At 40.1% G+C, this 26,430-nt stretch overlaps 1 protein-coding gene across 3 annotated transcripts in view; it reads right to left on the reverse strand.

Annotated features, from left to right (window-relative positions):
* The window catches only part of GALNTL6 (polypeptide N-acetylgalactosaminyltransferase like 6), an 881,484-nt gene that overhangs the window by 19,127 nt on the left and 835,927 nt on the right, over positions 1-26,430 (reverse strand). For all 3 annotated transcript variants that reach the window (XM_016148213.2, XM_016148211.2, XM_016148214.2), the window contains 2 exons: positions 7,782-7,898; positions 163-312 (listed from right to left, as the gene is read on the reverse strand). In XM_016148213.2, coding sequence (XP_016003699.1) covers positions 163-312; positions 7,782-7,898 — 267 coding nt within the window. The remainder of the gene's footprint in view (positions 1-162; positions 313-7,781; positions 7,899-26,430) is intronic.

The raw sequence follows: 26,430 nt of genomic DNA on the forward strand, positions 1-26,430 counted from the left end.
TGCCTCTGACCTTCGCTGGTGGTCCCCAAGTGTGTGAGCCAAATGCATATACACGTGTCCAGGTAACGATTTGCGTCAAACAGTGTGTTCGAGAAGAAAACTTTGGGTTAGAATACCTTTAGCCTGGCAGCTCGAGAATGCTCGTGGGGAGCTGTCTCTTACCTTCCGGTATCCCCAGAGCTGGTTCCCCTTCATGCCATGACAGTCATAGAGAGTGACCGGGCTGCTGTGTGAGATCGCATCGAAGCAGAATTTTCGCGTGTGCAGTGGTTCGCCAGGCCGAATATCTTCTCTCCATCCAAAAGTAAAGAGCTAACAAAGCGACAATAGCAGAAATGCTGCAGTGAGTTTAATCTAAAGGGATTTGAGAGCAGGGGGAGGCGTGACTTTCAGCAATTCAGATGTTTTGTGATTTATAAGAAAGAACCACGTCCTGGCATAACTGAGGTGTGGGAGCAGGAATGGATCATAAAGCGCTTGCTTGTAGCAGTGACAGGGGCACCTTTGGCCCAGGGTGCCAAAAAATGCAAATGAAGAACTTCCAGTTAGGTATGGGAAAAATAACAGAGGGTTCAGTGTGGGGGGGGGGGAGCAGGGAGGGGGAGGAAAAAGCAAAAGAGAGGGAGAGGTGGGAGGAAGAAGAAACTCTTTAATGAAGCTCTTTATTTAGATAAAATGTTACTGGTTCAAATGGCCCACAGTCAACTAAGTAAGCAGATTAACTGAAAAAAAAAAAAAAAAGACCAGGAGTAGGGTTAAACTGGATTGAGGCTCGCAACTTGAAAAAAATGATTTAAATGAAAGCTAAGCTCGATGAAGTAAAAAACAGGCAGATTAATTTCCTGGGGTTGGTAAGAGCCATTCTGCAGGGCGATGTAGAAAGTTTTGTTAACTCACAGTAAGAAATAGTTTATACACACATACGCACATGAGTATGCATACACACACACACACACACACACACACATACACACACAAACAGTGAGAGAGAGAGAGAGAGAGAGAGAGAGACTCCCCATCCTTAAACTGAAAAAGAAATTTCATGAACCGATATTTATGCTTACTGCACTTAATAGACTCTCATATTCCATCCAAACCTATTGATCCTAGTCTATCCCATCCTATTCATCCCCTTCTATTATTTAAAAAACGCTGCTTATGATGCACAAAATCAATTTTACAATGCATTAATTTTTTTTTTTTTTTTTAAATCACACACGCTTTTACAGGGGAAAGGTATTTTCTTGAGTCTGACCTGGAGAACTATTGGAGGGTGCAGTAGGAAAGGTCTCTAAGTGGGAAAATTGACTAGATGAGCCCTATGATTTGTTCCGATTCTAAAATTTCAGTAAGGTGATATGATTCTTACTCCAGGATTTAAGGCAGGTCTGTCTGTGTGAAGCCAAACTGTGAACTGCAAAATAAAGAGGTGTCAAGGAGCCCTGCTGGTATAAAAGCAAGCACAGTCTAGATAATGTGCTTAGCCCCTCTGCTGACCAGGCTCAGAGTGTATTTTAGTTTTTAAGTCCTACCCAGGAAATAAAATGTAGAGAATCTGGTAAAATTCCAGAAATAGCTAACAAGAACAGTTAAATAGTGAGGAAACTGCAGAAACTTGAAAGAACTGGGGTAAGTGGTCTGAATAAAATAAGGAAGAAAAGATCTAAATCAAACGTCTGAAAATTGATTGAGTCATGGTGAGTGACTATATTCTATTTCCCTGGAAGACAGGACAAAAGAGAATGCTTTAAATAGAAAGTCAGGGGATATTAGGTTAGACATTTGAATAGAGTCATGAAGAATTGAATAGTTCCTTTTCCTAGCTTTTTTTTTTTTTTTTTTTTAATGATTGTGAACTGAGACATTTTTAGATTCATTCAAATCCTGTGCAGGGGAGTGACTTCTCAGGGAAAAAGCTCTATCTGGCATTTCTGACTTTGAGCGCTCTCATCAACTCAGAACTCATTACTCCATTGGCTTTTGAAACACTGAGCTCCCGTTGCCCTGTAACTATGTGTCGCCCGTGTCCATCTTTCACCCGTCTCTTCGCCAGGGGTGCTGCTCTGGGTTCTCCCCTGCACCCTGTGTCCTCGCACCTTCTCTTGAACCTGCTCAGTTCAACTCTTGCCAATATGTTGATAACTCATGATCCAAGTAATGTTCACCTCTATGTAGAATTTCCCAGCTGCATGTCCCATGGACTTCTCGAATTCAACATATCCCAAATTCCATTGATTTTCTTCCCTTCTAAGCCTGTTCCTACCTCTATATTTTGTTTTAGTTGATGGTCAGATTATTCGACGTGCCAACAAGGGCGTCTTTTGTCTTGAACCCTTTTGTCTCTCTTACCGTCTTCATCTACCACCTGCCAAGTCTTGCCATTTTCGTCTCCTAAATACTGCTGGCAGTCCCTAACTCTCTCCACTACCACTGCTCTCAACATTTCCTGTCTGGATTACTGAAATGATCTCTTAATTAGTTTCTTTCCCACCTTCCTTTTTAGATTCCTTTCTATCTGTCCTCCTCAGCCTCCAGAGAAGTCAGATCGAGATGCTTATTTAACCATGTTGCTTCTCAATCTAAAATCCCCCAATATTTTCATGTAACGCTTAGAGTAACATTCAAACTCTTTAACATACAAACAACTCTCCGCAATCTGGCTCTTGCTGTTTTTTTTTTTTCCCCAGCTGCATTTCTTCCCTTTATTTTATGTTCGTTCCAGCAATAATAAAACATTTGCAGTCCCTTGTACTGATCAAGCTATATCTTCCCTTCTGCGTCTTTGTCCATGAAGGTCCCTCTGGGGGGAAGGCCAGCACTCCCCGGCCAACCTAGTGAGTGCTCGTCAGTGCTTTGATTCCGTTCAGCTGTTCACCATCCAAACAGCCTTCCTCTTTGACCCCCTCGCCCCTTCCCATCCCCTGTCTTCTCTCATCATGATTGTACATTTGTGTTTCTGTATCTCTTACTAGACAGCGAGATCCTTAATGGCAGGAATTATATATTTTTTATCTTTGTGTTTCTAGCACCCAGAACAATTCATAAAACATAATAAATGTCCAATAAAATCACTACCAAATAAATGAAAACTTGCACTTATTGTATTAACAGAAAGTATGTCAAGATGAATGAATCAGTCTTTTAAATCCCTTAAATAAACTTATGTTGTTTGTGTCTGATTTCAACAATGTTAACCATAGCTCTTATTTGTCGAATTTTCACTTCGGTGATTCTAGGCTCAGTTACCTATTATTGGAAAAGAAATTTCCTGGCAGATAAGCCTGCCTTTGGCATCGATTAAATATTTATTTTATTTAAATATGAAATTTCCTTGGTAGGACGAGCGGCCCGACCCACACGAGAGCCAGTGGGCTTTGCTGGTTTCTCCATTTCCCTCTCCGTCTGTCTTTTGGCCGCCGTCTGTCTCTCATTTTGGTTTTTATACAGTAATTCTTTACTTCACGTAGTCAATAGGTTCTGTGACTTTAAGTAAAACGACACATAATGAAACCAGTTTACCAAAGGCTAATCGATATGGACAATGGTGAATTTCCCATGGCATCTCATCAATGTTATAAGGACACTGAATGAAACAATGTTATTTGAGGACCTGCTGTGCTCTGTGAGGCCAGAGCCGAGCGCTGTCTCTTACCAAGCGGTCGGGGCAAATCGGGCCCCCAGGGGTTAAGTGTCTTGACTGACAGTTTTTCCTTACTTATTACCTTCTAACGTTTTACTTGTCTTACTTTTTAGTAAATGGATTTTTAGGTTGAGAAGACTATGTGTGCTATAGCAAATTTGTCTCTTGGATGGATTTATTCATGTATTGTCACAATTATATCTCAGGGCTTCCTGAGGTGACTTTTATTTCTTGTTTCTAGATTTGTTATTATAGTAAAACAATCATTCTTGATTGCTAGCTTATAGTCTTCAGTGTTTGAGGTGTTGTTGTTGTTATTGTTACCTGGTGATTATTTTCCTGCATCCGATGTGATGCATCTTCAGATTATATCCATTTTTATTCCTCTGTATCTATCGTTAGTTAAAATTTTTCTCTCTTATGTTTTTGAAATGCTTTCTGTTGCCATTTATCTTATCGTAATGGCCATATCAAACCAATCGGGCGTTGAGTGTTTCATTCATTAGACACACTTTTGTGTGTGCAATCTTGACAAAGCAGAAACAAGCAGACATGAAAGCACTGTCATTGTGAGCACTGGGTGATATTATTGTGACATGCTTAGTTTGTCTCCTACCCTGGGTGTGTTCTCTACTGACAGAAAAATGTAGATTTCACTTAGGTTTCCTGGACAATAATGCTTGATTTTTTTTAACCTCAAATCTCTCAATTTTAGAGTAAATTGATGTTAATTTCTCTACTTTCTCCTTTTAAGCGATACTTTAAAATATAGATTCGGAATGATACATAACACGGACTTCTTGCTTTAATCGTAACATGGTACGTGTAATGTTGCCTGCATCTGTATGGTATAAATAAGCTCACTAGTTTTGGTAATACAAATATACGTATTATCTTAATCTTGCTACCTGATTTGAGACTGAAAATATTTTTCTCTCTGTGGATAGCGATGTTCCATTTCATTGTTACATGGCTGGCAGAAATCTGAGATACTGCACGTTCCTCCTTGTATCTGTACCCATCAGTGTTCTGTGTCCTGAGAGTGAGACGATATGTCCCAGAATCCGTCCTTTGCAGGTCTCGGAAAGGGGGCGTTTGCTTCCTCAGCAGGATGAGGCCTGTTCTGAGGCTGTGCTTCCTCTCCAGAATGAGATCAGGGCCTGCTGCCCGGCCAAACAGCCACAGGGGCCTCCTCCCCTCCCCTCCCCTCCTCCCGGGACTGGGACTCATATTAGCAGTCGGGGAGGATGCTTTCCAGACCTACGTCTTACTATGGCCTAATTTTAGTTTTCTTTCTTGGTTCCTAAAGAAAACTGAAAGCCTGCACACAATACTGTAGTGATATCAAACAGCTAAATACACTGCCGTGAAAAAGGGAATCGCACATTTCCTCCTTCATAGAAACTAAATTAGTCATCACCGGTGTTGTGCAACAAAAGGCATTTTCTTCAATGGCCGCTCCGTTATTTCCCAGGTAACTATTGTGTTTATTCATTTCTGTTTTATTTTTGCCATTTTTAAATAAAAAGGATCATTTCAACTCTAATAAGTGTCCCTTTTGTGTTCTTTGAATACCTTTGAATCAGAAAGAATACATATAATTTTCCTGTCCTGATATACTTCTTTTCTCATTCAGAAATTTTAATCTAAATGTGGAAGAATAAGTCCTAATTCTTATAAGTCACAGAGTAATATACTGAATAAAGCTTGCAGTTAATTACTAGAAAACAAAACAGCTTGTAATGTTTTAACCTCCACGTTAATATATGGTGATACATATTTCAAATAGGATTCATTTTTCACCTCCTGTCGACCTTGTTTAATCTTCCTGTAGCTCCGTTTTCAGAGTCTCTATAGAATGGAAATGTTTTTAAAGATATTTTTTAACTGGTCTCTTTAGTGCCTCTTACGTAGTTGTCTGCTTGTCTAGTGCTGCCCTCTGCTGACTGTCTCTTGAATTACATGCCATAGATTTTTGCAGTTTTGCTTGGGGAGGGGAAACGAACGAACAATTTTTAAAATGCATGCCATATAGTTGGATTTATATGTATTCATTTTCAGCTGTCAAATAAAATCTGAATTTCAGAGAATATCACGTTCTAGGACATTCCAGGGGATAGAAATACTAAAGCTGATTCAGACATGCGGGTACGCATACTTCATACTAACCAGCTGGCTAGGTGTATTTCCTGGTCGGGCTGAACAGAGGTGGTAGAGAAAAATTTAGCCCTACAGACATAGTTTTTTCTTTTGTCATGTCTTGTTTTCTTTTTTCTTTTTAAAGATCATCTTTTCCTCTATAGATGCCTATCTTACGGGGAGGCCTCTGAAGCCTTCTCTTTTGCTCCCAGGCAGAAATCAGAATTGCTTCTTGGAGTAAGAGGCCAGCACTATGTTTCACATCTCTGCTAACACTTCTGTGGTCTTATAGGAAGAGATAGAGGAAGGAGGAGATGAGTCAGCTTTTACTGACACTTCATTCCTATCAGAAAATCCTGGAGCTTCAGGCTTCTTTAAAACCCATCTGATAAGTGTGCACACACTGCACGATGTATCTGAGTGAAATGATAAATCCTGTTTAGTGCTTGGCAGTTACTGGGGGCTTGAGAGAAGTTTCTAATACAATATAAAGTGCTCTAGGGGGAGAAGTTGTGAGAAGGCAGAAGCAAAAGTATATTTACTCTGCACCTATGTGCAAGAATATCACTGACATTATTTCTTCTCATAACAACCCGTATATGAGGTGGATATTATTGTCCCTTAAAGACTTAATAACTTTATAAAGACGCACAGGCTAAACTCGCTGAAATCCAGGCTGGCCTGACTGCAAGGCTCAGTTTCCTTCTAGAACACCATGAGGTTGTGGGATAAGAGTTACCAGTGGGGCAGGGGGCACTGTTGGTTCAGTGAACGAATTAATTTTGGACCTTGCGTGGACTTGGCCCGCTGTTGCTCTCCTAAGTGTTGCTGCCCTGCACGCAGTGCAGGCTGGATTCGGGGCAGAGGATGACAGTGGTCAGGGAGGTGCCACCGTGCTGAATCTCTGCACACCCGACCACTTGCAAGAGCCCAGGGTGGGTACGGTGGGTCTTCACTGATTTAATAAACAAGATAGACGTTTGAGGACTTTAGCTCACGGAACATTGGAATAGAACAGAACTAATGCCTTACTGACAACTGCTTGTCTGCTTTTTTGGTTTTCATAAGAGAAGCATTAAGGACAACTCTTGGAAACAGAGAGCACAGTCAGGACATACTACCCTGAATATGGAAAATGTCCTTTTGCAGAGGGAGAGAGCAAAGGGACTTCAACTGTCTCTGTAATATGGCGAGAGCTTTACATACTTGTTAAATTTGCACGATGAGTACACAAATGTCCGCTATCATATTTTTATAGTTTCCTATTTGGCATATTTTATAATTAAAGATGAAAGCATTAAAAAGAGGCAGACACAATTCTATCCACTATCTTTTTTCTTTTACAGGCGACATGGTGTGAGGAAAACCCCTCACAAGGTCTGTCAAGTTGCAAAGCGGGTCAGAGATTACAGTTCACTTCATAAACTGAGTTGCACTGAAATATTTTTTAATCAAAAGCAATAAATTGTTTTGATGTATTTCACGAAGTCCATATCGAGGTGTTACTGCCTCAAAGTTATCCTTCATGTGTAAGATCACAAACTACTACAACGAGAAGTGTACGTAAAGTACTCTTTTCAATATACAGCCAAAGGGGAAAAATAAGATTAAACAGTCGCACAAACTTATAGAAGAACAAGGAGTCTTTCACTAAAACCATGAAACTTAGTTGCAGGGGTTCCATAGCCCTCTACAGGCTTTTCGTGGTTCGAAAACTGTCATTCGGGGAAAGGAAATACAAAACTAGGGTTACAGTCACCATGTCTACCATCCTTTCTATTATATAAAGTGCATTTTTATATATTATTTCACTTATCACAACTGCTCTGAGAAGAAACAGCAACAAAGAAGTTAAGTGATTCACTTAACTACAGAGCTGGTGGGTGACAGAACCAGAACCAGGACCCGGGTCCCAATATCCCAACTAGAGATTTGCTCCCACTGGATCCCTCCACGCCTGCCTCAACTCCCATCCCCCCGCGACTTCCGGGCGCTGACGCACCTGTTCGTGAGACCATGTCCTTTCTGAACCGTCCTTGACACAGATGTCCAGCCTTAGCTCAGTCCCTGTGGCTCCATGCTTGCTGTCCACACAGAGATTGGCTGCCACGTTTCGAATCTGTGGAAAGAAGGACGGATGAGCTTGAGACTCTTTTATTTTACCTCTAGACCCTGACAATTCTGGTATAGATTCGGTAGTTTATTTTTATTGTTGTTGTTACATGATTATTAAATGATACCTGAAATTTGTGTGCAATTTATGGAGAAAAAGCAGGGAAGTAAATGTAACATGGTCAGTTTACACGTAGAAGAACATGAGATGGTCGAACAGCAAAACTGCAGCTGGCGGCGGCAAAGGAATGTGTGACGAGCAACTAGGGAGCAGCGTAGGGCTCAGGCCTTCTGTAAAATGAGAGACTTTCCCTTTTCAGGTAGTTCTGAACTTGGAATTTGTCATCTTCGTGCTCAAAAGCATCTTCTACCGTGACCACCTCAGCTGAGAGCGCGCGATCTAATGTGAGGCGGGGGCCGCGGGAGAAGTGCATGACGGGAGAGCGCGAGTCACCGAGCGCTGCCTGGTTCTGTGCAGGACACGGGACTTTACGTTCCAGGGCGCCTGGATGGCCAGCTTGGTCTACACCTGGGTGATAAATTGAAAATTTCACTCTAGAGTATTAGTAAGGTAGGAAAGATAGTACTATTGGTGCAATATTATCCTAACTGAAGATTCTCTATGTAAGGTCTGAACTTTGAAAAGTTGCAGAATGAGAAAAAAAGACTGATAATTCTTTACAATTATTATATTATCACTGATAGAAGGAACTGTTAGGGGTGGGAAAAGGGCAGACTATGGAAAGTATCAACAGCAGAAACAGCAACCAGAAAGCTTGGACCTGGCCCTTTGTCAAATCTTCCTGCCTGAAGATCTCACCAATCTCTTGTTAGCATCAGAACCACTTCCCGTGGCAGAGTTGGATATTGTTTATAGTTTGTTACTTAGGTGTGGATGCTTAGATAAGCTCAATGATCTCAATCCTTTTTATGTCTTTATATAGTCCTGGATTATAATAATCTCCTTCAGTACTATTAAGAATAGAAACAGAACAGGATGTACTCAGCCGATCATCTTAGTCAAGGTTCTTTTTCCCAGAATGAGTAGGTAAGCTAAGGAGTCTCTTCGCGGCAGAAGGATGCAACCTGAGCCTCTTCCTGTTGGAGTGGGCGGTGAGGCAGAGAGGAGGCTGGTAGGAAACATACTGGGTAACATGAAAGAAATAAGCGATGCTCAGAAGAGATGGTGGTGGATGGAGCTATTTCACACTTGACTTACTTTAAGAGTAGAGGTTGGTACGATGTCCTTCAGGAGGGAATCGGTGTGGTGGGTACCACTTCCTTATTCAGGGAATTTGGCAAAAGCTTGGATTCATCTTGTACCATTGGGCCTCTACTTTCAGGGTTTCTGTCCCTGATGACAGGGAATGTGAAACAACGCAGGATACAGGGCAATCGTTTTGAACCTAGTCTGGCTTACAGACCTCTCAGAGATTCTAAGGAAAGCTATGGACACTTTTTCAAAAACAAATGCACTGTAAGTAAACACCTGCAAGCACTTTAGCATTCATTTTCCCAGCACGCATAGACTCCACATTTGAACCCCAAATTAGAAAATGCTTGACTCTCACCCTTGTAAACTAATTGCATTTCCACGTAGTAGTGTGGGAGATCCTGAAAGACAGGAACTGAACTTGGCTGGCATTGAAGTGCCCTGATTCACTCTCACGGCTTTTACCTTTTCTCCACCTTGTTTAAACAAGTGCACAGGAAGAACTTTACTATGGAATTTGGGGAGCCAAGCTTAAAATGCGCCTTTTGTAAAAATCAATGCCTTGCTGTGTGAAAGAGTTTCTTTGGTGAAACAGAAACACCCAGAAGGTCAAAAGTTTGATTTTGCTGTTACTGTCTTGAGCCTGGCACACTCTGTAACGCTCTCATTTGATCTCCTTATCTGAGTGCAGGGTTTTGGTTTCTAAAGCTGCCTTTAACCTGCACTCCGCCTGCGCTCCGCCTCACAGAACCCTGGGCAGGGCTGCCCTTTCATTCTTGGGCCAATTAACTCACAGCCACACTCTTAGAGAACCAGGGTCATTGACATCTTCAGGGCGCTATTGCTTCCTCCACTTGAACTCAGAATTACATTTAGGAAAAAAGCAGCTGCTTATGGGTTTATGGCCACTTGGTCACAGAAGAAGTTTGCCCTCGTCTGTCAGCTGGCATGGTGCTCACTCACTGGCGGGGCTCTCTCTGCTCTTGGAAAAGGAGGATATGGGGAAGAAAAGGACATTCACAAGCCAGGGACAAAGGCAAAGCTGCCAAATCTGCCTGTGGATTCACACCAAAGCCTATCAGAAAGGCTTGTTTAGTTTCTAAACACTGTGAGCTCGAAAAGGCCCTGGCAGGAATGGAGCAGACCCATTTTCTAAGCTCTTGAAATTTCTAAATTCTCACTTAAATGGCATCTGGGTAGACAATGGGATAAGCTGCTCTGGAAGCCAAATTTCAAGTTTTACAGGCTTAATTGTCTACATCTGTGTAAATTCCAGCAACTAGTGGTACCAGAGAGAAAATGACGAGAGTTCAAGATCGGGTATATTCTTGGATACAGGTTAATATCAGGCCATTCTCCCTTGCTTCTCTCTCCCTTTTCTTTTTATTCCCATCTCTTCGGCTCATATTCATACCCTGTCCTCTTGCTCACAAACACAACTCCATTATAATAGGCAAATAAAATTCCAATAGAGCCGATCATCATATTTATGTATTCATTTGAATAAAGTTTTAAAAAATGTAGACAAGGAAATTTACAAATGATATATACTTTTTCAACAGGGGCTCAGTGTCTGTGGTGGAAGGTAGGACAGTTTGCACACATACACGCACTCCGAATCTAGGACACAGGATAAGGACCAGGTCTACGGCAGCATAGATCATTTTTATGCTTTATTCCTTTGATGTCCAGCTTCAGGCTTTAGCATCATTAAAATTGTGTCAAGGAGTCCTGAGTGACACTGAACTTGATTAGGAAGTGAGGTGGTGCTTAATGAGGAATGGGAGGGGAGGAGAAAAATAGGGGAAAAGGGAATCACCTGTGTGACAGGATTACAGAGATAATCTCCTTTTGGGCACGGATTAGGAAAAGGCCTAACAGAGAGTAAAGGATTTCTTAGGTATGCAAGAGAAGTCGGGTTCAGCTTGAACATTTCTCCCCCTCCCCCAAACACAGGATGTTTTGTAAAAGAGGTACAAGAGAAGGGGAGAGTGGTATAAAAGTCAGTGTGGCCAGTAAGGTGTAGGGATGGATAATTCAGTTGGTTGTTAGAGACAAGCCCCGGTTTAATAAATAAGAGAACATTGTTTCTCATTTCCTCCCTAGCCTCGGGGTCTTTTAAGTAAGAACTAGTGGGATAGTGATTCACTTAACAAATATTTGAGTATCTGCTTTGGCCCAGGAACTCTGCTTGATACTGGGTATACAGTGGTGGGGCGGGGTGGGGTGGGGTGGAGGGAATAAAGAATTAGTTCTCTCCATGCAGTTTTTAGTCCAGTGAGGGTATTAGAGAACATACCTGAGACTCCCAGTATTTCTGGCCATGAATTTTTAAGGTGGCAAAGGAATCAAGATGCTCCCCTTTTAAGGACTGTGATCGGTTTCAGAATGCAAATTGACATGCAGAGCCAGAAAGAAGATGCTGGTGTGATATGGAGAGAGAACTGAATGGAGACAGAGCAGGTCCGGGTTCACCAGGCACAGATGAGTTTCCCTTATAATCTTAGCCGTGCACTCCTCCTCAGAGCTTAGTTTATCCATTTATAGAAAGTCGGCATTTAAAGAGTGGTTCTGAATGAAAGGCACTTTGAGTTGTACTGATAAAGATTCAAAGACAAATTAAAAACAGCTTCTACTCTCAAGAAGTCCACAGTCTTACTGGGGGGACATCACTTTGGAGGCATGTTATTAGATTACTAAATGCTAAGTGAGGACTGAAGAGAAACAATCAATTCTGAGCGAGACAGCTTAGAACACTTTGTAGAACTAATGACTTTGGAAGGGGCTCTGGAGGACGAGTAGAATTGAATCTAGAGAATAAAATGACAGGACATTGCAGCCTTAGGGATCGGAGATGTACATAAATATGGAGATTTGACAGTGTGAGGCGTTTTTTAGGGAATGGCTCATACTTGGTATGGCTCAGCATAAGGTTTGTAAAATGAGGACGATCTTGCCTCAAAGGGTAGCTGTGAAGATTAAACTGATAGATGCGAAGTGCTCGCACAGTGTCTGATGCGCGGTAGGTGGTCAGTAAATGTTAGCTACTATTCATTTGTTTACTTTTTCAGCTGACTCGACTATAATGATAAATGGGGCGATGTCACAGTCAGATCACATTTCTATTATACTATGAGATGTCCCACAGGCACTTCAAATACAAAGAGGTCACAACTGAACAAGCCATGGCTATCACGCCAGACCTATTTTTCAGTCTGGACCACCTGTTAATCTGGGTAATGCCAAAAACGGCCACCCAAGACCTCAGTCTGGTAACTTGGGTGTCACCCTAGATTCACCCATATTCCCTCCTCCCCCACCCCAACCAATTAGCTGTCTCTGTTGATTCTCGCCCTTAATCCTGAAGGCCTCACTCTTTTTCTCTCCTTTCCAGTCTCATGGACTTTCAATATTTCCTTATGGGCTTAAAAAAAAATGTAGTAAAATACATGTAATCTGAATTTGCTCATTTTAACCATTTTTAAGTTTAAAATTCAACGGCATTAAGTACATTTAGAATTCTGGGTAACCATTATCACTGTTCCCATTGCCCAAAATAGCAACTCTGTAACCATTAAGTGATGACCTCCCCACGTCCCCCACACCTGGTACCCTCTATTCTACCGACTCTATGAATTTGCCGATTGTAGACGCCTCAGCCAAGTGGACCTGTAACGTGTTCGCCCTCTGTGTCCTGCTTATTTCACTTAGCATGATGTTTTCCAGATTTATCCATATTGCAGCGCATATCAGAACTTTGTACCTGTTTAAGGCTGAATAATAGTTTATTGTATGTAATATCCATCTCTTTCTACATCTATATCTAGCTCTCTATCTATCTATCGATCACGTTTTGTTTATGCATTTATTCATCGACAGACACTTAGGTTGTTGCCACATTTGGCTATTGTGAATAACGGCACTGCAAACATTGGTATACAAATATCTGCTTGTGTACTCGTTTTTAGTTCTTTTGGGTATATACCTAGAAGTAGTATTACTGGATGATATGATAATTCTATGCTTATCCTGTTGAGGAACCATCATCCTGTTTTCCATAACGGCTATACCATTTTACACTCCTACCAGCAATATTCAATGGTTCCAATTTCTTTACATCTCTATCAACACTTGTTGTTTTCTGTTTTCTTTATTAATTAATTTTTTTTATTAATTAAAAAAATTTTTATTAACCATCCTAGTGAGTAGGAAGTAGTTTCTCATTATGGTTTTGATATACATTTCTCTAATGACTAATGATGCTGAACACCTTTTCATATGTTTATTGGATATCTGTACATTTTCCAGGGAAACTTTCTATTCCAGTCCTTTGCCCATTTTTATTTTGAGTGTTTTTATTTTGTTGTTAAATTGTAAGAGTCCTCTATATAGTCTAGATATTAATTGCTTATCAGATATAGTTGCAAATATTTTCTCCTATTTTGTAGGTTTCTTTTTCACTCTGTGAATAGTGTCTTGATACACAAAAGTTTTTATTTTTAATCAAGTTCAATTTATTTATTTTTTCTTTTGCTGCCTGTTTTTGGCATCACATTTCAGAAACCACTGCCAAATCCAATGCCACAAAGATTCCTTCCTGCTTTATTTTAAAGATTTTGTAATTTTAGCCCTTGTGTTTAGGTCTCTGAATTATTTTGAACCATTATATATAAACATAGAGTCTGGAATTAGACTGCCCAGGTTTAGAGCTTTATTTCACCACTGACTGGGTATTTGGCTTTAGGCAAGTCTCTTACCTTCTTTTTTCCTCATTTTCCTCTTCTATAAAATGAAGATAATAATACTTGCCCAATATATTTGATGTTAGGATTAACTGAGAGTATACATACAAGGTGCTAACATTGGTGTCTGGTCCATATTAAGTACTCAATACACGTTAGCTTCATAGTAGTACTAGTTGTGGTAGTTTTAGCTTGCAGTGAGAAAAGACACTTGGGAGATAGATTGGTGCCATTTTGTGAAGGGTCTTGAATATTGAGATAAGGAATGTAGACTTTGTTCTGTTAGCAAAGGAAATTATTAGAGTTTTGGTAATAAAAAAGTTGTTTTAGACAGTAAATTCTGGTGTTAATGGGTAAGACAGATGCTTATGGAATTGTGAGCATGGCACTGGTACTAACAGAAAATGAGAATCTGAACTACAGTAATGGTAGTGATAGAACATATCCAAAGAATTATGTATTCAAAGGAAGGGATGAACTCCAGATGCATTGTTCAGATAGCATTTACAAGTCTTGACATCTATTTGCATGTGGATAATGAAGAAGACATGCTGAACTCCAGGTGTCTTTGTGATATCTATATACGGACATGCAGAAGTCTGGAGCTTGGAAAAGAGGTCAAGGTAAAAAATGCAGATTTGGAAGTTATCTGCTGTGCCGATTATTAAGATAACTGTCTCTCAACTCCAAACCCATCCCCCTTTGCCTTGCTTTGTGATACTCAAGATGGACCCTGTAGACAGTTTTCCTTGTCAAGAGCTACAAGTTGAGACTTTACCAATAGAGGCTGCTGGAGGGACACTGGAAGGACAGAGCAGGAGGCAGGGCCCTCCCTCTTTAGTGTGTGTGCTATTTTTCCATGTGATAGTCAGCAAACTGGCGTGTGGGGTGAAAGGAGCTCTCATCCAAGCGGCTTTCACAGGTCAGCATTGGCTGCTGCCTCCTGCAAGTTTCTTCACCACCACTAGGCTGCATGTTTGCAGCAGCCAAGTCATGTCATATCGTGAAGCCTGAATTGCTACCATGGTGGGGAAAGAGGTTGGGAGGTCTTTTCCAAGTTTCTAAGCTCCTGCCTTGCTCACATACCCTCGGGCCTAAAGGTCGTTACCGCTTTCTGAAGTTGCTGTCCTGTAATCTTTAGAGTCCTTTTCTGACCCTTCTAAAAGTTAACAACTTTTTTTACATTAAAATGTTTCTATTCAAATGACTGATGTGATTTCCGTCTTATACTGGGCCCTCATTGATGTGACCACATATGAGTGATAACTGAAGTCACAGCGGAATGTAACATCATACAAGCAAAGACTGTGACGAAGATAGAGGATGGAATCCTGGGGGATGCTTCCATTGAAAAGTGGGCAAAGAAAGTAGCTAGGGAAAGAAAGGGAACGTGAGAGGAGAATCAGAAAAAAGAAAGAGAAGAATTACAAAATGTGTGTGCGGGCAGGTCAACAGTGTTGAATTTCATAGAGTGGTCAAGTAGCAGGAGGACTGGAAGAAGTTTGTGGGCCTGGCAGTTAGGAAGTCACTGGTAGCCTTTTCAAGGACAATTTCTGTGAAGTGGTAAATGAAGGCAGAAGACAGAATGCCAAGTGGACTGGGGAAAACTGGGAGGTGACAGTTAAGAACCAACAATTGGAAGCTTCTCTTTCAAGAAACTTGATGGTGATGGGAAAGATAGATACAAGGGTAAGGCAGATTTAAAAAGAAATGACATTTTTGGGATGGAAAGACTTGAGGACAGAGTCTTCAAGCCCTGCCCTAATTCATTTGAGACTCAAAATTTTTTCGAAGTGTTTTTAGAAATTAAAAACAGTATACAAATACAAAGCAATAAAAATGTTTTCAGTGTCCTTACAGGACACTTCATTTTTGAAGGTTCTGCCTCTTGGCCTCACATCATGTTTGTTTGGACAGATCCATTCTATCTCTAACTGCTCCATGCTAGGGGTGCCCAGTGACTGCATTGGTAGAGACCAACTACTGACTTTCTTTGAAATTATGCCCACAAAAATTTTCTTCCTATCTTATGCACATTTTTCCCTTCTGAATTTACCATAAATGTAATTGCTTTGGCATCTCTCTTGCTGTGGGACTTACTAGAACAACTCATTTCAGAAGCCTGGCTTACATTATGCAAAAAAAAAAAAAAAATAAGGTAAGTCTGTGGCAGAAATATTACAGGGCTTTTCAAATTTATATGTGTTCTATTTCTGATAGTCTTTTTCTAAAACTATGTCCTGCAACTCGAAGTTAAGTATTGTGAGTATTGTGTGTGCAACATATCCTATGTCAGAATAGAATTTTTCAGTTAAGGATGGTTTGCAGAAAACAATTTGATTTTCGCAAACAGATACAGAGGAAGGTATGTATAAATAAGCCACTTCTTATTGGGATTAAGATAAACGACTCTTCTCTGATACAAAGAAATGAAAGTAGAGAACCTACTTTGAACTAAACTGGGCGCTTTCAAGCCATCGTTTCACCTTTTCATTTGCACCACCGCTGTGCTGTGCATTCATTCACATTTGCAACTGGGGCTCTGGGAAAGTGGATGGTTCGTCCAAGATCATACAACCGAAAGAGAGTGGAAAGGATTTGTATCCATGTCTCTGAGTCCTAGATCCTGCTTTCTTTACTCTATTATGGTAATGCTTATAATTAATTCACCAGAAAAGTATGATTTTCAGTGCTAATTCTATGTCAAATGCTTTACTGAGATCAAAGGATTATATGGAGATTGAAGAAGGCTATGAGTCCTTGGGCTCAGAGAAGAAATCATCCTAGTCTAAAACTGGGTTAGTGTCTGATTTAGATAGAGAGGTTGAAACAGAGTTAGAAATAAAGTCGCTTCAATGGTCAGGGAACTTTGGTGAAGCCTTGGCTAAGCCAAGGGATGGAGACGTGACTACCAAGTCACTGAGGCCCAAGACTGAAGGGGACTAGGAAGTTGCCCACGGTGGCTGGACTCTGGAGGAGAACGTGGGGTTAAGGAGAAGCATCTGGGAGATTAAGAGGAGGAACCAGATCTTGACCTTTGCCTGAGACTCTAGATTTTGAATATAGATTTTTTTTTTTTTTTATAAAGAAGAATTCCATTTTATGGAAAGAAAATTTAGAAAATGGCAGAAGAGTGGTGACTTTATCTTGACCCATTCAGTTGACTAGAAAATACCTCCTTTTTCATTCAATAGCCAAGTATATACTTTGCAAAGCAGAGACTATGAAACAATTTTGATCTCTCAAAATTGAATGAGAATATAAATTTAAACTCTTAGTAATTTTTTTTTTTAAGTTTGGATCTTTTTCCCCTGAGCCTTGGTGCTGTAAATTCACAAAGTCATGGAAGGAAATATTTTAGTCTGCATTCTCTCACGAGTGCGCTGCTGGGACAGAGCCATGGTCTGGCGGGAGAGCGACCAACAGGCTTGGCTGAGCAAAGGTTTTCTGAAAGCTCAGGTGACAATTATTCATATTTTGGTATGAGTTATACACACATGTATAATGAGACAAAACTTATTGCGGGTCAGAAACATGAAGGAAGACATTTTTTAAAAAGTTGGAAGGAGTAGGTTTGGAGATGAACAGATTTACCTGCGTCCTTCTTTTCTCCCTGTGATTTACAAAACTCCAACGAGTAAATTAAAGTGGTGCAGGAGGAGGGGAAATGAGATCTGAAGAAAGATTTTGGAGCGAGAGTTCAAGAATATCTACAGGAAAACCTGTCAAAAGAGTATCTGAAAATCAGAAAAGGCATTTTAAGTCAGAAGTTAATATGAGTTTTCCAGCATTCTGTGAGAGATGGAATCTACAGGAAGAGCTGTTGCTATGCTATTAATAACACTAACTGCACTTGTGTCAAGAGATCTAAAAGCAGGAATGCTGCTTTGAAGGCCAATACGAGCCATGGGAGAAGCTGGCTCGTGTGCTGTGGAGGCGGCGTGGCCCCACTTCAGCCACAGATTGTGGGGAGAAACCCCAGAGTGCACTGCAGGCCGGAAACGATTGGTCATCACACCTTCTGCGCTATCACTCAGGAAATGGCATGGCGCCATCTGCTCAGACTGAGCCACATTGCTGGGCAAACACCACATCTTTTAACTAACGTCTTGACATCTAAAATTCCTGTCATTTTTCTCCTGGAGTGCTACTTTATGAATATAAACACTCTCCCGATGGTTAGATTCACCTATGAATTGCCAATAAATCTAAGATTTGCTCCGGTTCCAGCATAATCATGAAAAGCCACTTTCAATATTATCCTCAAAGCCAAGGTCAACAGCCCCAGGCATTAAAAATAAAACAACTTTTTAGTATACTTGAAAAACTGCTCGTACAACACAGTTTCTAGATAAAATAATTCTTCTTTTGAGTTCAGGTCAGATTATTGAAATGTGAGCAGGTTTAAAAGCTTGTCTAATATAGAGATGTTAAGCTCATGTGTAAAATTCAGGACCATTTAGTTAATGAAGATATGCAATCAAAATTATAGGGTTGATTCTGAGAAGGATGTGACCTTCTGACCCTGGACATGATTGCAGCAAAATCTCTGAGATACATGATAATTGGTGGGCTTTTAAAGTTCTGCAGAAAAGTAGATTTTCTTGAACTCATTCTTGAGTTTAATAGCCATCTCTCTAAGGAAGGTCAGCAAATTGTCTTTATTTTCAAGTAAGATAACGCAGGGTCTCAGTTTTTAATTGTAAATTTCATCACTTAAGCATAGTCAGCATATTAAAAAGAGGTGAATTGGTTTTTTAAGGGATGTGCCAAACTGCATTTGGGATACTAAACTGTAATGTAACACTTATAAAATATTTCATGGTGTAACTACCTCCCTGAATTATTTCTCTGTGGGCGTCAGGTTACAAAGCCATATCATTTCTGATTTGTAGAGGACAAAACAGAATAGTGGTAAAAAATATTTCTACCCTTCTTCTTACCTCCTGCCACAAAATCAAACAAATAGGAACAGAAACAATGAGTTTTGAAGGCCTAGCGTTAAAATTCTGAGTCACGCTGACCAGCATGCCATCATTGTGTCCTGTAGCAAGGGAATTTCATGCAAAACTAATAGGGAACACTGACTAATATTTTCTATAAAAAAAGCAAATGTACTCCCTTGAAATCAGTGAGAATAGAAATTCCGCCCTGAGGCACTACCGTCTGCAGAGTTAGTGTAATAATCTCGAAATGCTTAAATGCTCATCAGCTTTCTAAACAATAATCTCACATCTACTTCTAATCTAAGCATTTTATATAATTCCCTCCTCTCAAATTTCTTAACTGTGAATATAGTTAATCATGCCAGACTCGATGGGTGGATAGTTCTGAGAATAAACTGGCTAGGATTTGATGAGATTGTGATGTACATGGTGGGTGTCAAAAGCCAAGAATTATGCCTTCTCCGGGAAAGAGTGAGATTTTATGTCTCCCTGAAAATAGAGTAGAACGGAACAAAAACCAAAACGAAAAAGTGGGACAAAAAGAGTTCTTAAAGAAAGTCGACGTTAGTCTAGTTTTAGTTTAGTAAATCTGGGTACATGTACAAGCTAAACAGCCAGTCCAGGTAAGTTCACGTGGAAATTGGCAGGCCCACCTTAGTGTCAGGTGCTTTGGGGAGGCTGAGGGCTGGACTCTGTTTCTGGCAGGGTCCTGCAGTGTTACCTTAAGCCACAGAGCCTTTCTGGGGCAGAAACTATGCCTTATTCATTTCTGTAATTCCAGCACCTGGCATAGTTTTTGGTATATAACGTATTTGTTTTGCTAGGGCTTCCATAGCAAAATATCATAGCCTGGGTGGCTTAAGCAACAGAAATTTATTTCTCATCTCTGGAGGCTAGAAGTCCAAGCTGAAGGTATCAGCAGGTTTGGCTTCCTTTAAAGCCTTCCTCCTTGGCATGAAGGTGACAGCCTTGCCACTGCATCCTCACATGGCCCTTTCTCCGTGCATTCATGTGCCCGGTGTCTCTTCCTTTTACGACAAGGAGGCCAGTCATATTGGGTTAGGGCTCCATCTTCATGACCTCATTCAACTTTAATCACCTCCTTAAAGGCCTTATCTCCAAATGTAATTATGCTGCTGAAAGGTTAGGGTTTCAACATATGAACTTTGGGGGAACAAAATTCAGTCTATAACATATCCTACTTACTCAATAATTGCCTTTTAAATAAAGTTTTACTGTTTTTCTAGTTGGTTTCTCTGCTGATGAATGAGAGAGGTCACAATGACAGATATTTATTATTATTCTTGCATCTGGTCTTAGGGTTTTACAAAGAAGCCTCACAAACACTGAATTTTTTGAATGATTAAAGAAAAATTATTGCCAGGCTGTTTTGTTGGATATGTTTAATAATCATTTCTGTTACTACACACATACTAAGCCTATTCGGGAGACTGCTAGAGTCTCAAAATCACTTGCTTGCATTCGTCTCTCAAACCTCTCACCCAAATCCTGACTCATCTCCTCTTATTGCTAGAATTAGGTCATGGGCAAAGCTCCAGCAATGACTTTTTGAGCCACAGGTGGCCCTCCAGCTGAATGTGATGCCTGTCTGGTTTATATTTTGAGCCTGGTCTTAATTTTTTCATTCAAGGTTGTCAGTATCATTTTATGTAAGTGATTTTTAACTTCTTTTGGGTCACAGACTGTCTTTGAAAATCAGATGAAAGCTAAAGACTCTCCAGACAAATATTCGTATATACAGATGCAAAATATTCTTGCTTTCTATATCTGGTAGTCCATAAGACTGTTTCTCGAGTTCATTATATATTTAGCTTTGACTCCCACGCCTCCAACACATAGACACACAGGAGCTTAGAAATTTACTCTTTGGAACACATGATGTGATACTTTCCCTACACCCATCGGCACTGGTAGACAAGAAAATGGCTATAGTTTTTGCCTAAAAACAAAACAAAACAAAACAAATAACTAAGAGGTGTCTCATGCAAAAGCAATTATTCTCCTGAACCTTTTGTATGATTTAGGTAATGTGTGGCCTCCTCCATCCATTTGTAATGCAATTCAGGGTTTCCACAGCAGTAAAAAATGATAACCAACATTTTATGGAAAGCCTGCTGTATTAGGCCCTATGCTCATGTTCTTCATGGATTATTTCATTTAATTATTGCAACAATTCTATGAGATAGGTACTATTGTATTCTTATTTTGTAATGATGAAACCAAGGTGTATTAGTTTCCTGTAGCTGCTGTAACAAATTACCACAAACCTTGTGGCTTGAAGCAAATGAAATGTATTAATGTATTCTTTCACAGTTTTGGAGGCCAGAAGTCCAAAATCAAGGTGTTGGCTGGACTGTGCTCCTTTTGAAGGCTCTAGGGGAGATTTCATTCCTTGCTTCTTCCAGCTTCTGGTGGATGCTGACATGCTTTAGCTTGTGGCTAACTTCGATCTCTCACATGGCCTTCTCCTCTTCCCTATGTGTCTCTTCTCTGTGTATCTCTTATGAGGACGCTTATCATTGGATTTAGAGTACACCTAAATTGTCCCTAATGATCTCATCTTGAGGTTCTTAATTTCATCAGCAAAGACCCTTTTTCCAAATAAAGTCATTATTCACGGGCTCTCGGAATTAGGATGTGGACACGTTTTTTGCCAGCCATCATTCAACCTGCTACACAAGGCATAGGTAGGTGATAGTAAGTCAGTGGTGAACCTGGGATTCCAAATCTTATGTTAGGGTCTTAAGACCCTGTAACATCCTCACATGCTGTACCTGTCCCTCCTCTTGGCTCAGAGGGACAGTTGTACCGTGTGCTAACCGACTGCTTGCTGAGAGGTCAGGATTCGGTTTGGTATCAGTCTCAGTTCTAGAGGAACTATGAATCTAACTCATACAAAGAGATAAAGAGGCAGAGGCCAGGACAGTAGAGCCAAATATTGCTTCAGGGGTAGAGTGTCGACCTTTAGTGTGTCTCCTTGCATTCTAGGGTGAGATATTCCGTGGGGACAGAAGAGAAAGGGCTTGGGGGAGTCTGGGAAGCCTGCTGAGCTATAGCTGGGACCTGTTTGAGCAGGAACGCAGTGCTCTTGTGGAAACACTTTGCTAAACTATTATGCATGTTGAAAGAACTTAAAGAAAAAAATGATAAATTGGACTTCATCAAAATGAAAATTTTTTGTGTATCAAAGGACACTATCAGCAGAGTATAAATGCATATAATGAGAAGAAAATGTTTGTAAACTGCACAATGAAAACATAGATGAAACTTGAAGACATGCTAAGTGAAATAAGTCAGGCCCCAAAGGACAAATGTTGTATGACTCTTTTTATATGAGGTACTTGGAACAGTCAAATTCTTAGAAACAGAAAATAAAATAGAGGTTACCAGAGGCCTGAAGAAGGGAAGAATGGGAGTTACTTAATGAGTACAGAGTTTCAGCTGGGGGTGATGAAAGTTCTGGAGATGGATATTGGCAACAGTTACACAACAGTGTGAATGTACTCAGTGCCACTGAACTGTACACTTAAAAATGGTTAACAAGGTAACTTTTATGTTATGTATATTTTACCATAACTAAAATGCAGTGATTATTTGATGGCGATTGGAGCAGTCGCTTTTGCTTTCTGTAAATCCAAGCTGTGGGGTTTGGAGGGGAGCAGCAAGTCATGAAAGCAGAACCTGATTCCTTTGCTTTAGGGTGGATGCTAGAAGAGACTTGTCTCAATGGGGCTTCTGAGTGAAGGCAATTTTCTCAGTGTATTCAGAACTTATCACATCTCATACCAAAAATGTATTTCGCCCCCATTTCACCTATATCTCATATTTTAATTTGAAAGTTGTTGCAACGAGGCATTTTGTGGATTCATTTTTATGCACTTACATCAGGTAGCCTATTAATACACAGGGATGAATTGGGAATTTGCATTTTTTTGAGGCGGTTCCTAGGCCCTGGGAATAATGAAGAACAATCTGTCCCAACTCTGTCAAGGCCTGCCATGACGTGGCCATGGAGGTGCGGTCTCAGCCGAAGTCGTTCTGCACACTGCAGAGGGTTTCAAGAACTCTAGCATTTAGTCAGTATCCTTCCAGCGAGGTGTTCTGTTCCTCAAAGTGATGAAAACAGCTATTCCTTGTTATCGTTCACTAGTGCTAGAACCACATGGAATAAAAAATCTCAGGTGCTCCCCGTTCATCCTTTGTGGTGAGCACTGTGCCTGGCTCATTAATGTGTGCCGAATGTAAGAAAAAATGAATGAAAATGAACACTTGATAGGCCAGGTAATAGCTATGTAAGGTCACTTGACAGAGATAGGATGGCCAGCTAAACTCTACAACAACCCTCTCAGTGGCTCAGCATAGACACAAGAAAGAATGTGTTGATTAGAAAGTGTTGTTAGTAATGAATGGACAAAGTGACTGAGAAACAAATGTTGACAGTGCCATCCCAATGCTCCCCTGGGTAACCTCCTACTGCAGATAGTCCCCGTTTCAACGGCAGGGCTGTCTTTAGGATGGAGCTGGTGGTGGGAGGTTGTCGCCTTCAAACTTCGAGTGTTATTCTTTCTGGCGAATCAAACCCACTGGCATCTCTGATGCTGTTAAATATTCTCTTTGTCTTTGTTTTGCTTTCATGTTTGTCAAACAACTTTTTGACTCCTACCTAGTCTGCTTACATGAAGAGAAATGTGTTGATAATACAAATTTCAGATTTTTCTCTTCCCCTTGACAGTGATTTATCATACAAAAACAAGAGAGAGATTTCCAATGAACATCTGGTGCATACAGAGCACTCTGAGGCCAAATGTACTGGGTTTTTCCACACATGGATTTCTGAGCTTTGTGGCAGTTGTACTTTTCATTGATGATTAATAATGGACATTTTGGTATTGTTCTCAGTCCCCTGCGCATTTGAGTTGGGGAGAGTGTCTCTTGTGATCTGATTATTGTAAGTGTCAGAAAAAAGTAAGTTTCTAGACCTTCAAAGAGGAGAATCTGTTTTATGTATCCAACCTCTTCCTTAGGCTGGTGCTTCTTACACCTTTCCACATGGGACGAGGCAGACGACGAGCGAATATGTATCTGGAAAGTCAGCAATTTTGGATCGAAGTTCATTTTCTTGAAGTATTCTCTTTATTTAAAAAAAGTTACTGTTATACATCCTATTCTGTAAAATACCCATTTTGTATCAATCTTATTTTCCTATTAACCTTTTAGTAACGTCGACACTCTGGGAAGATATGCGGTGGTTTTCCGTGGCTCCAGGTGCTGCCGGGCACATGGCTGTGACTCTCACAGGCATGGTTCTGCACATTAGAGAAGCCCTACTTTAGACATCTGCCTAACATTAATAGCATTGTGATTTCTCTGTCTTAGGGTTTTTTATTTTATAACCTTTATCTACTATACTTCCACTAAATAGGATTACTTCTTTCTGCCAGAAAATGAACTGATTATTTTGACTCATAATGATTAATTCAGATTGCTGCATCATAATTTTGGTTGTAGAACCTCTGGCGTGTGGTCTCTATTGTTATCCAGTTAAGTAATGAATAATTATGTATGTTTGGAGGATTAAACCAATTACAGTGAGCATTTTGGAAATGAGCTACTCTATACATTTTACTAAGCATAGTATAATTTCGAAAGCTAATTTTATTTTACTGGTGAGGAAGACATCTAGACAGTTAGTAACCAGTGGTCCAAACTTTAGACAAAAGAGGGAGAGGGAGAGGGATAAGGACAGGAACCGAAAGATTCAGGCAGACAAAAAGGTGCCATCTGTTCACGTGTTATACAGTATCTTGCGTTATGTTATTCCATGTCAGTTCTAGGATAGAGCTAATATAAATGTCAATACAAAACTCGAGTAAAATATTATATTCTTGAGACGTTATGCCATTCGAACATCACAGGATATGCTGATAGGGTTCGATATAGTGGTTTTATCTCTAGGGTGCAAGCAAAATAAACATCCCGATGTCTAGTTGAGGCTTCAGCATCACTAAAATGTGCGTTCATGCCTTCCCTTCCCCTGTCGTTATCATGTTCATGCATACCCGCAAGGGCAATGCATCGAAAAAACTATTATAAAAATTTCTATGCACAAAACACCCATCTTTGAAAACGATCAGCATTTTGACATACTATGTTCATCTATTTTTGCTGGAGAATTCTAAAACAACCCCCACAAATCTTCTCATTTCAACCCTAAATAGTTTTCTAAGCTCCAGGAGGGAAAGGGAAGGAGGAGAAGGGAGGGGAGGGAAAGAGAAAACATTTTTCACAGATCTACAAATTAGCAATAATTAGTGTCGTCTAATACTTAGCCCATATTCGAATTCCTTTGACCGTCTAAAATGTCTGCCGCGCCCCCCGCCCCCCCCCCACCGTTAGTTCATTCTGTTCAGCATCCAAACAAGCTTCATTTGATTGTGTTTGGTTGTTAAGCTATGAGGGTTTTGTAATCTAGAATGATTCCTCTCTTCCTCTGCTCTTCCTGCTATGTACTTATTGAAGAAATTAGTTCTTAAATTCTGGATTTGGCTTGAGATGTTGTTCAGCTTTTTCTTCTACTCTCTGAATTTCCTATAGACTGAAGTTAGATTTAAAGTCTTGATTAAATTTAGATTTAGTTTTGTTGTTTTCTTTCTTTTTTTTTCTTTAAGGTTTTCAGTGATGGTTGTTGATTTTCCAGCTTGTCTAAAATGCTTTCATATTGCTTCATATCAGCATAATTCACTTTTAATGATACTAAAATTAATTAGTGGGCTCAGGTGACATCTCATGATTTTACCATCCGATGATGACCATTGACTGAATCTGCTATTGCATTAGTGGATGCAAATGTTGATTTTTCTAATTCTATCTTTTCATTTGAATTTATTATCTGAGAATCTTTATAAAAAAACCTTCAAGCACCAGGATTCTTTGGACATCCTGAAATATATAGTATACAGAAAAGCAAGAAAAACGCTTGTTTTCTTTTAAAATGTCAGTTTTCGGAGTAATGATTTGGTGTCCTAGCAACTGCCAGTATTGTGCAGTGGCTTTTATTTTGTTTCTCTTTCTCTCCCCTCCCTGCCTTTTAAAGCATCATTATAAATTTACAGGGTTTTTTTTTGTATATTTAATACATTTTAATTAATTGGCTCATTTTTTTTGATGTTCTCATTGTTTCATCTGTGACGAGTGGGCACCTCTTCTGGCTAACTCCTGCGTCCTTTGACATGACCCCTGCTAGCCTCTAACAGCTTCTTTTCCTTCCTTCCTTTCTGGAGCAACAAAATGTCCCAGCTCAGTTTTCTAAATTTCCTGCCCCAGATCTGAAATTATGCATTTCTTCAAAGATCCTTAGTTCTATTTCATAGAGAATCCTATTTAGAGACCACAGTTAAGAGTTAGATGTGCTCATTGAGATGAGATTGAAATTGTTCTAAGGCTTTCTCAGTGCACATGGCTAGAAAATTTGTATTTCTAGAAAATGAGAAAAAATTGAATTTATGTTGACATATTCAATTCAAATTCAAGATAAGAGTGTTTATTTTGTTGATTTTATACTTGGATCTTCTTACATATGCTGTAAATTTTGTTTCTTTATAACATTAACATACTTTA

The sequence above is a fragment of the Rousettus aegyptiacus genome, unplaced genomic scaffold (assembly GCF_014176215.1).
Source record: "Rousettus aegyptiacus isolate mRouAeg1 unplaced genomic scaffold, mRouAeg1.p scaffold_m13_p_16, whole genome shotgun sequence".
In the NCBI taxonomy this organism is placed as follows: Eukaryota; Metazoa; Chordata; class Mammalia; order Chiroptera; family Pteropodidae; genus Rousettus; species Rousettus aegyptiacus.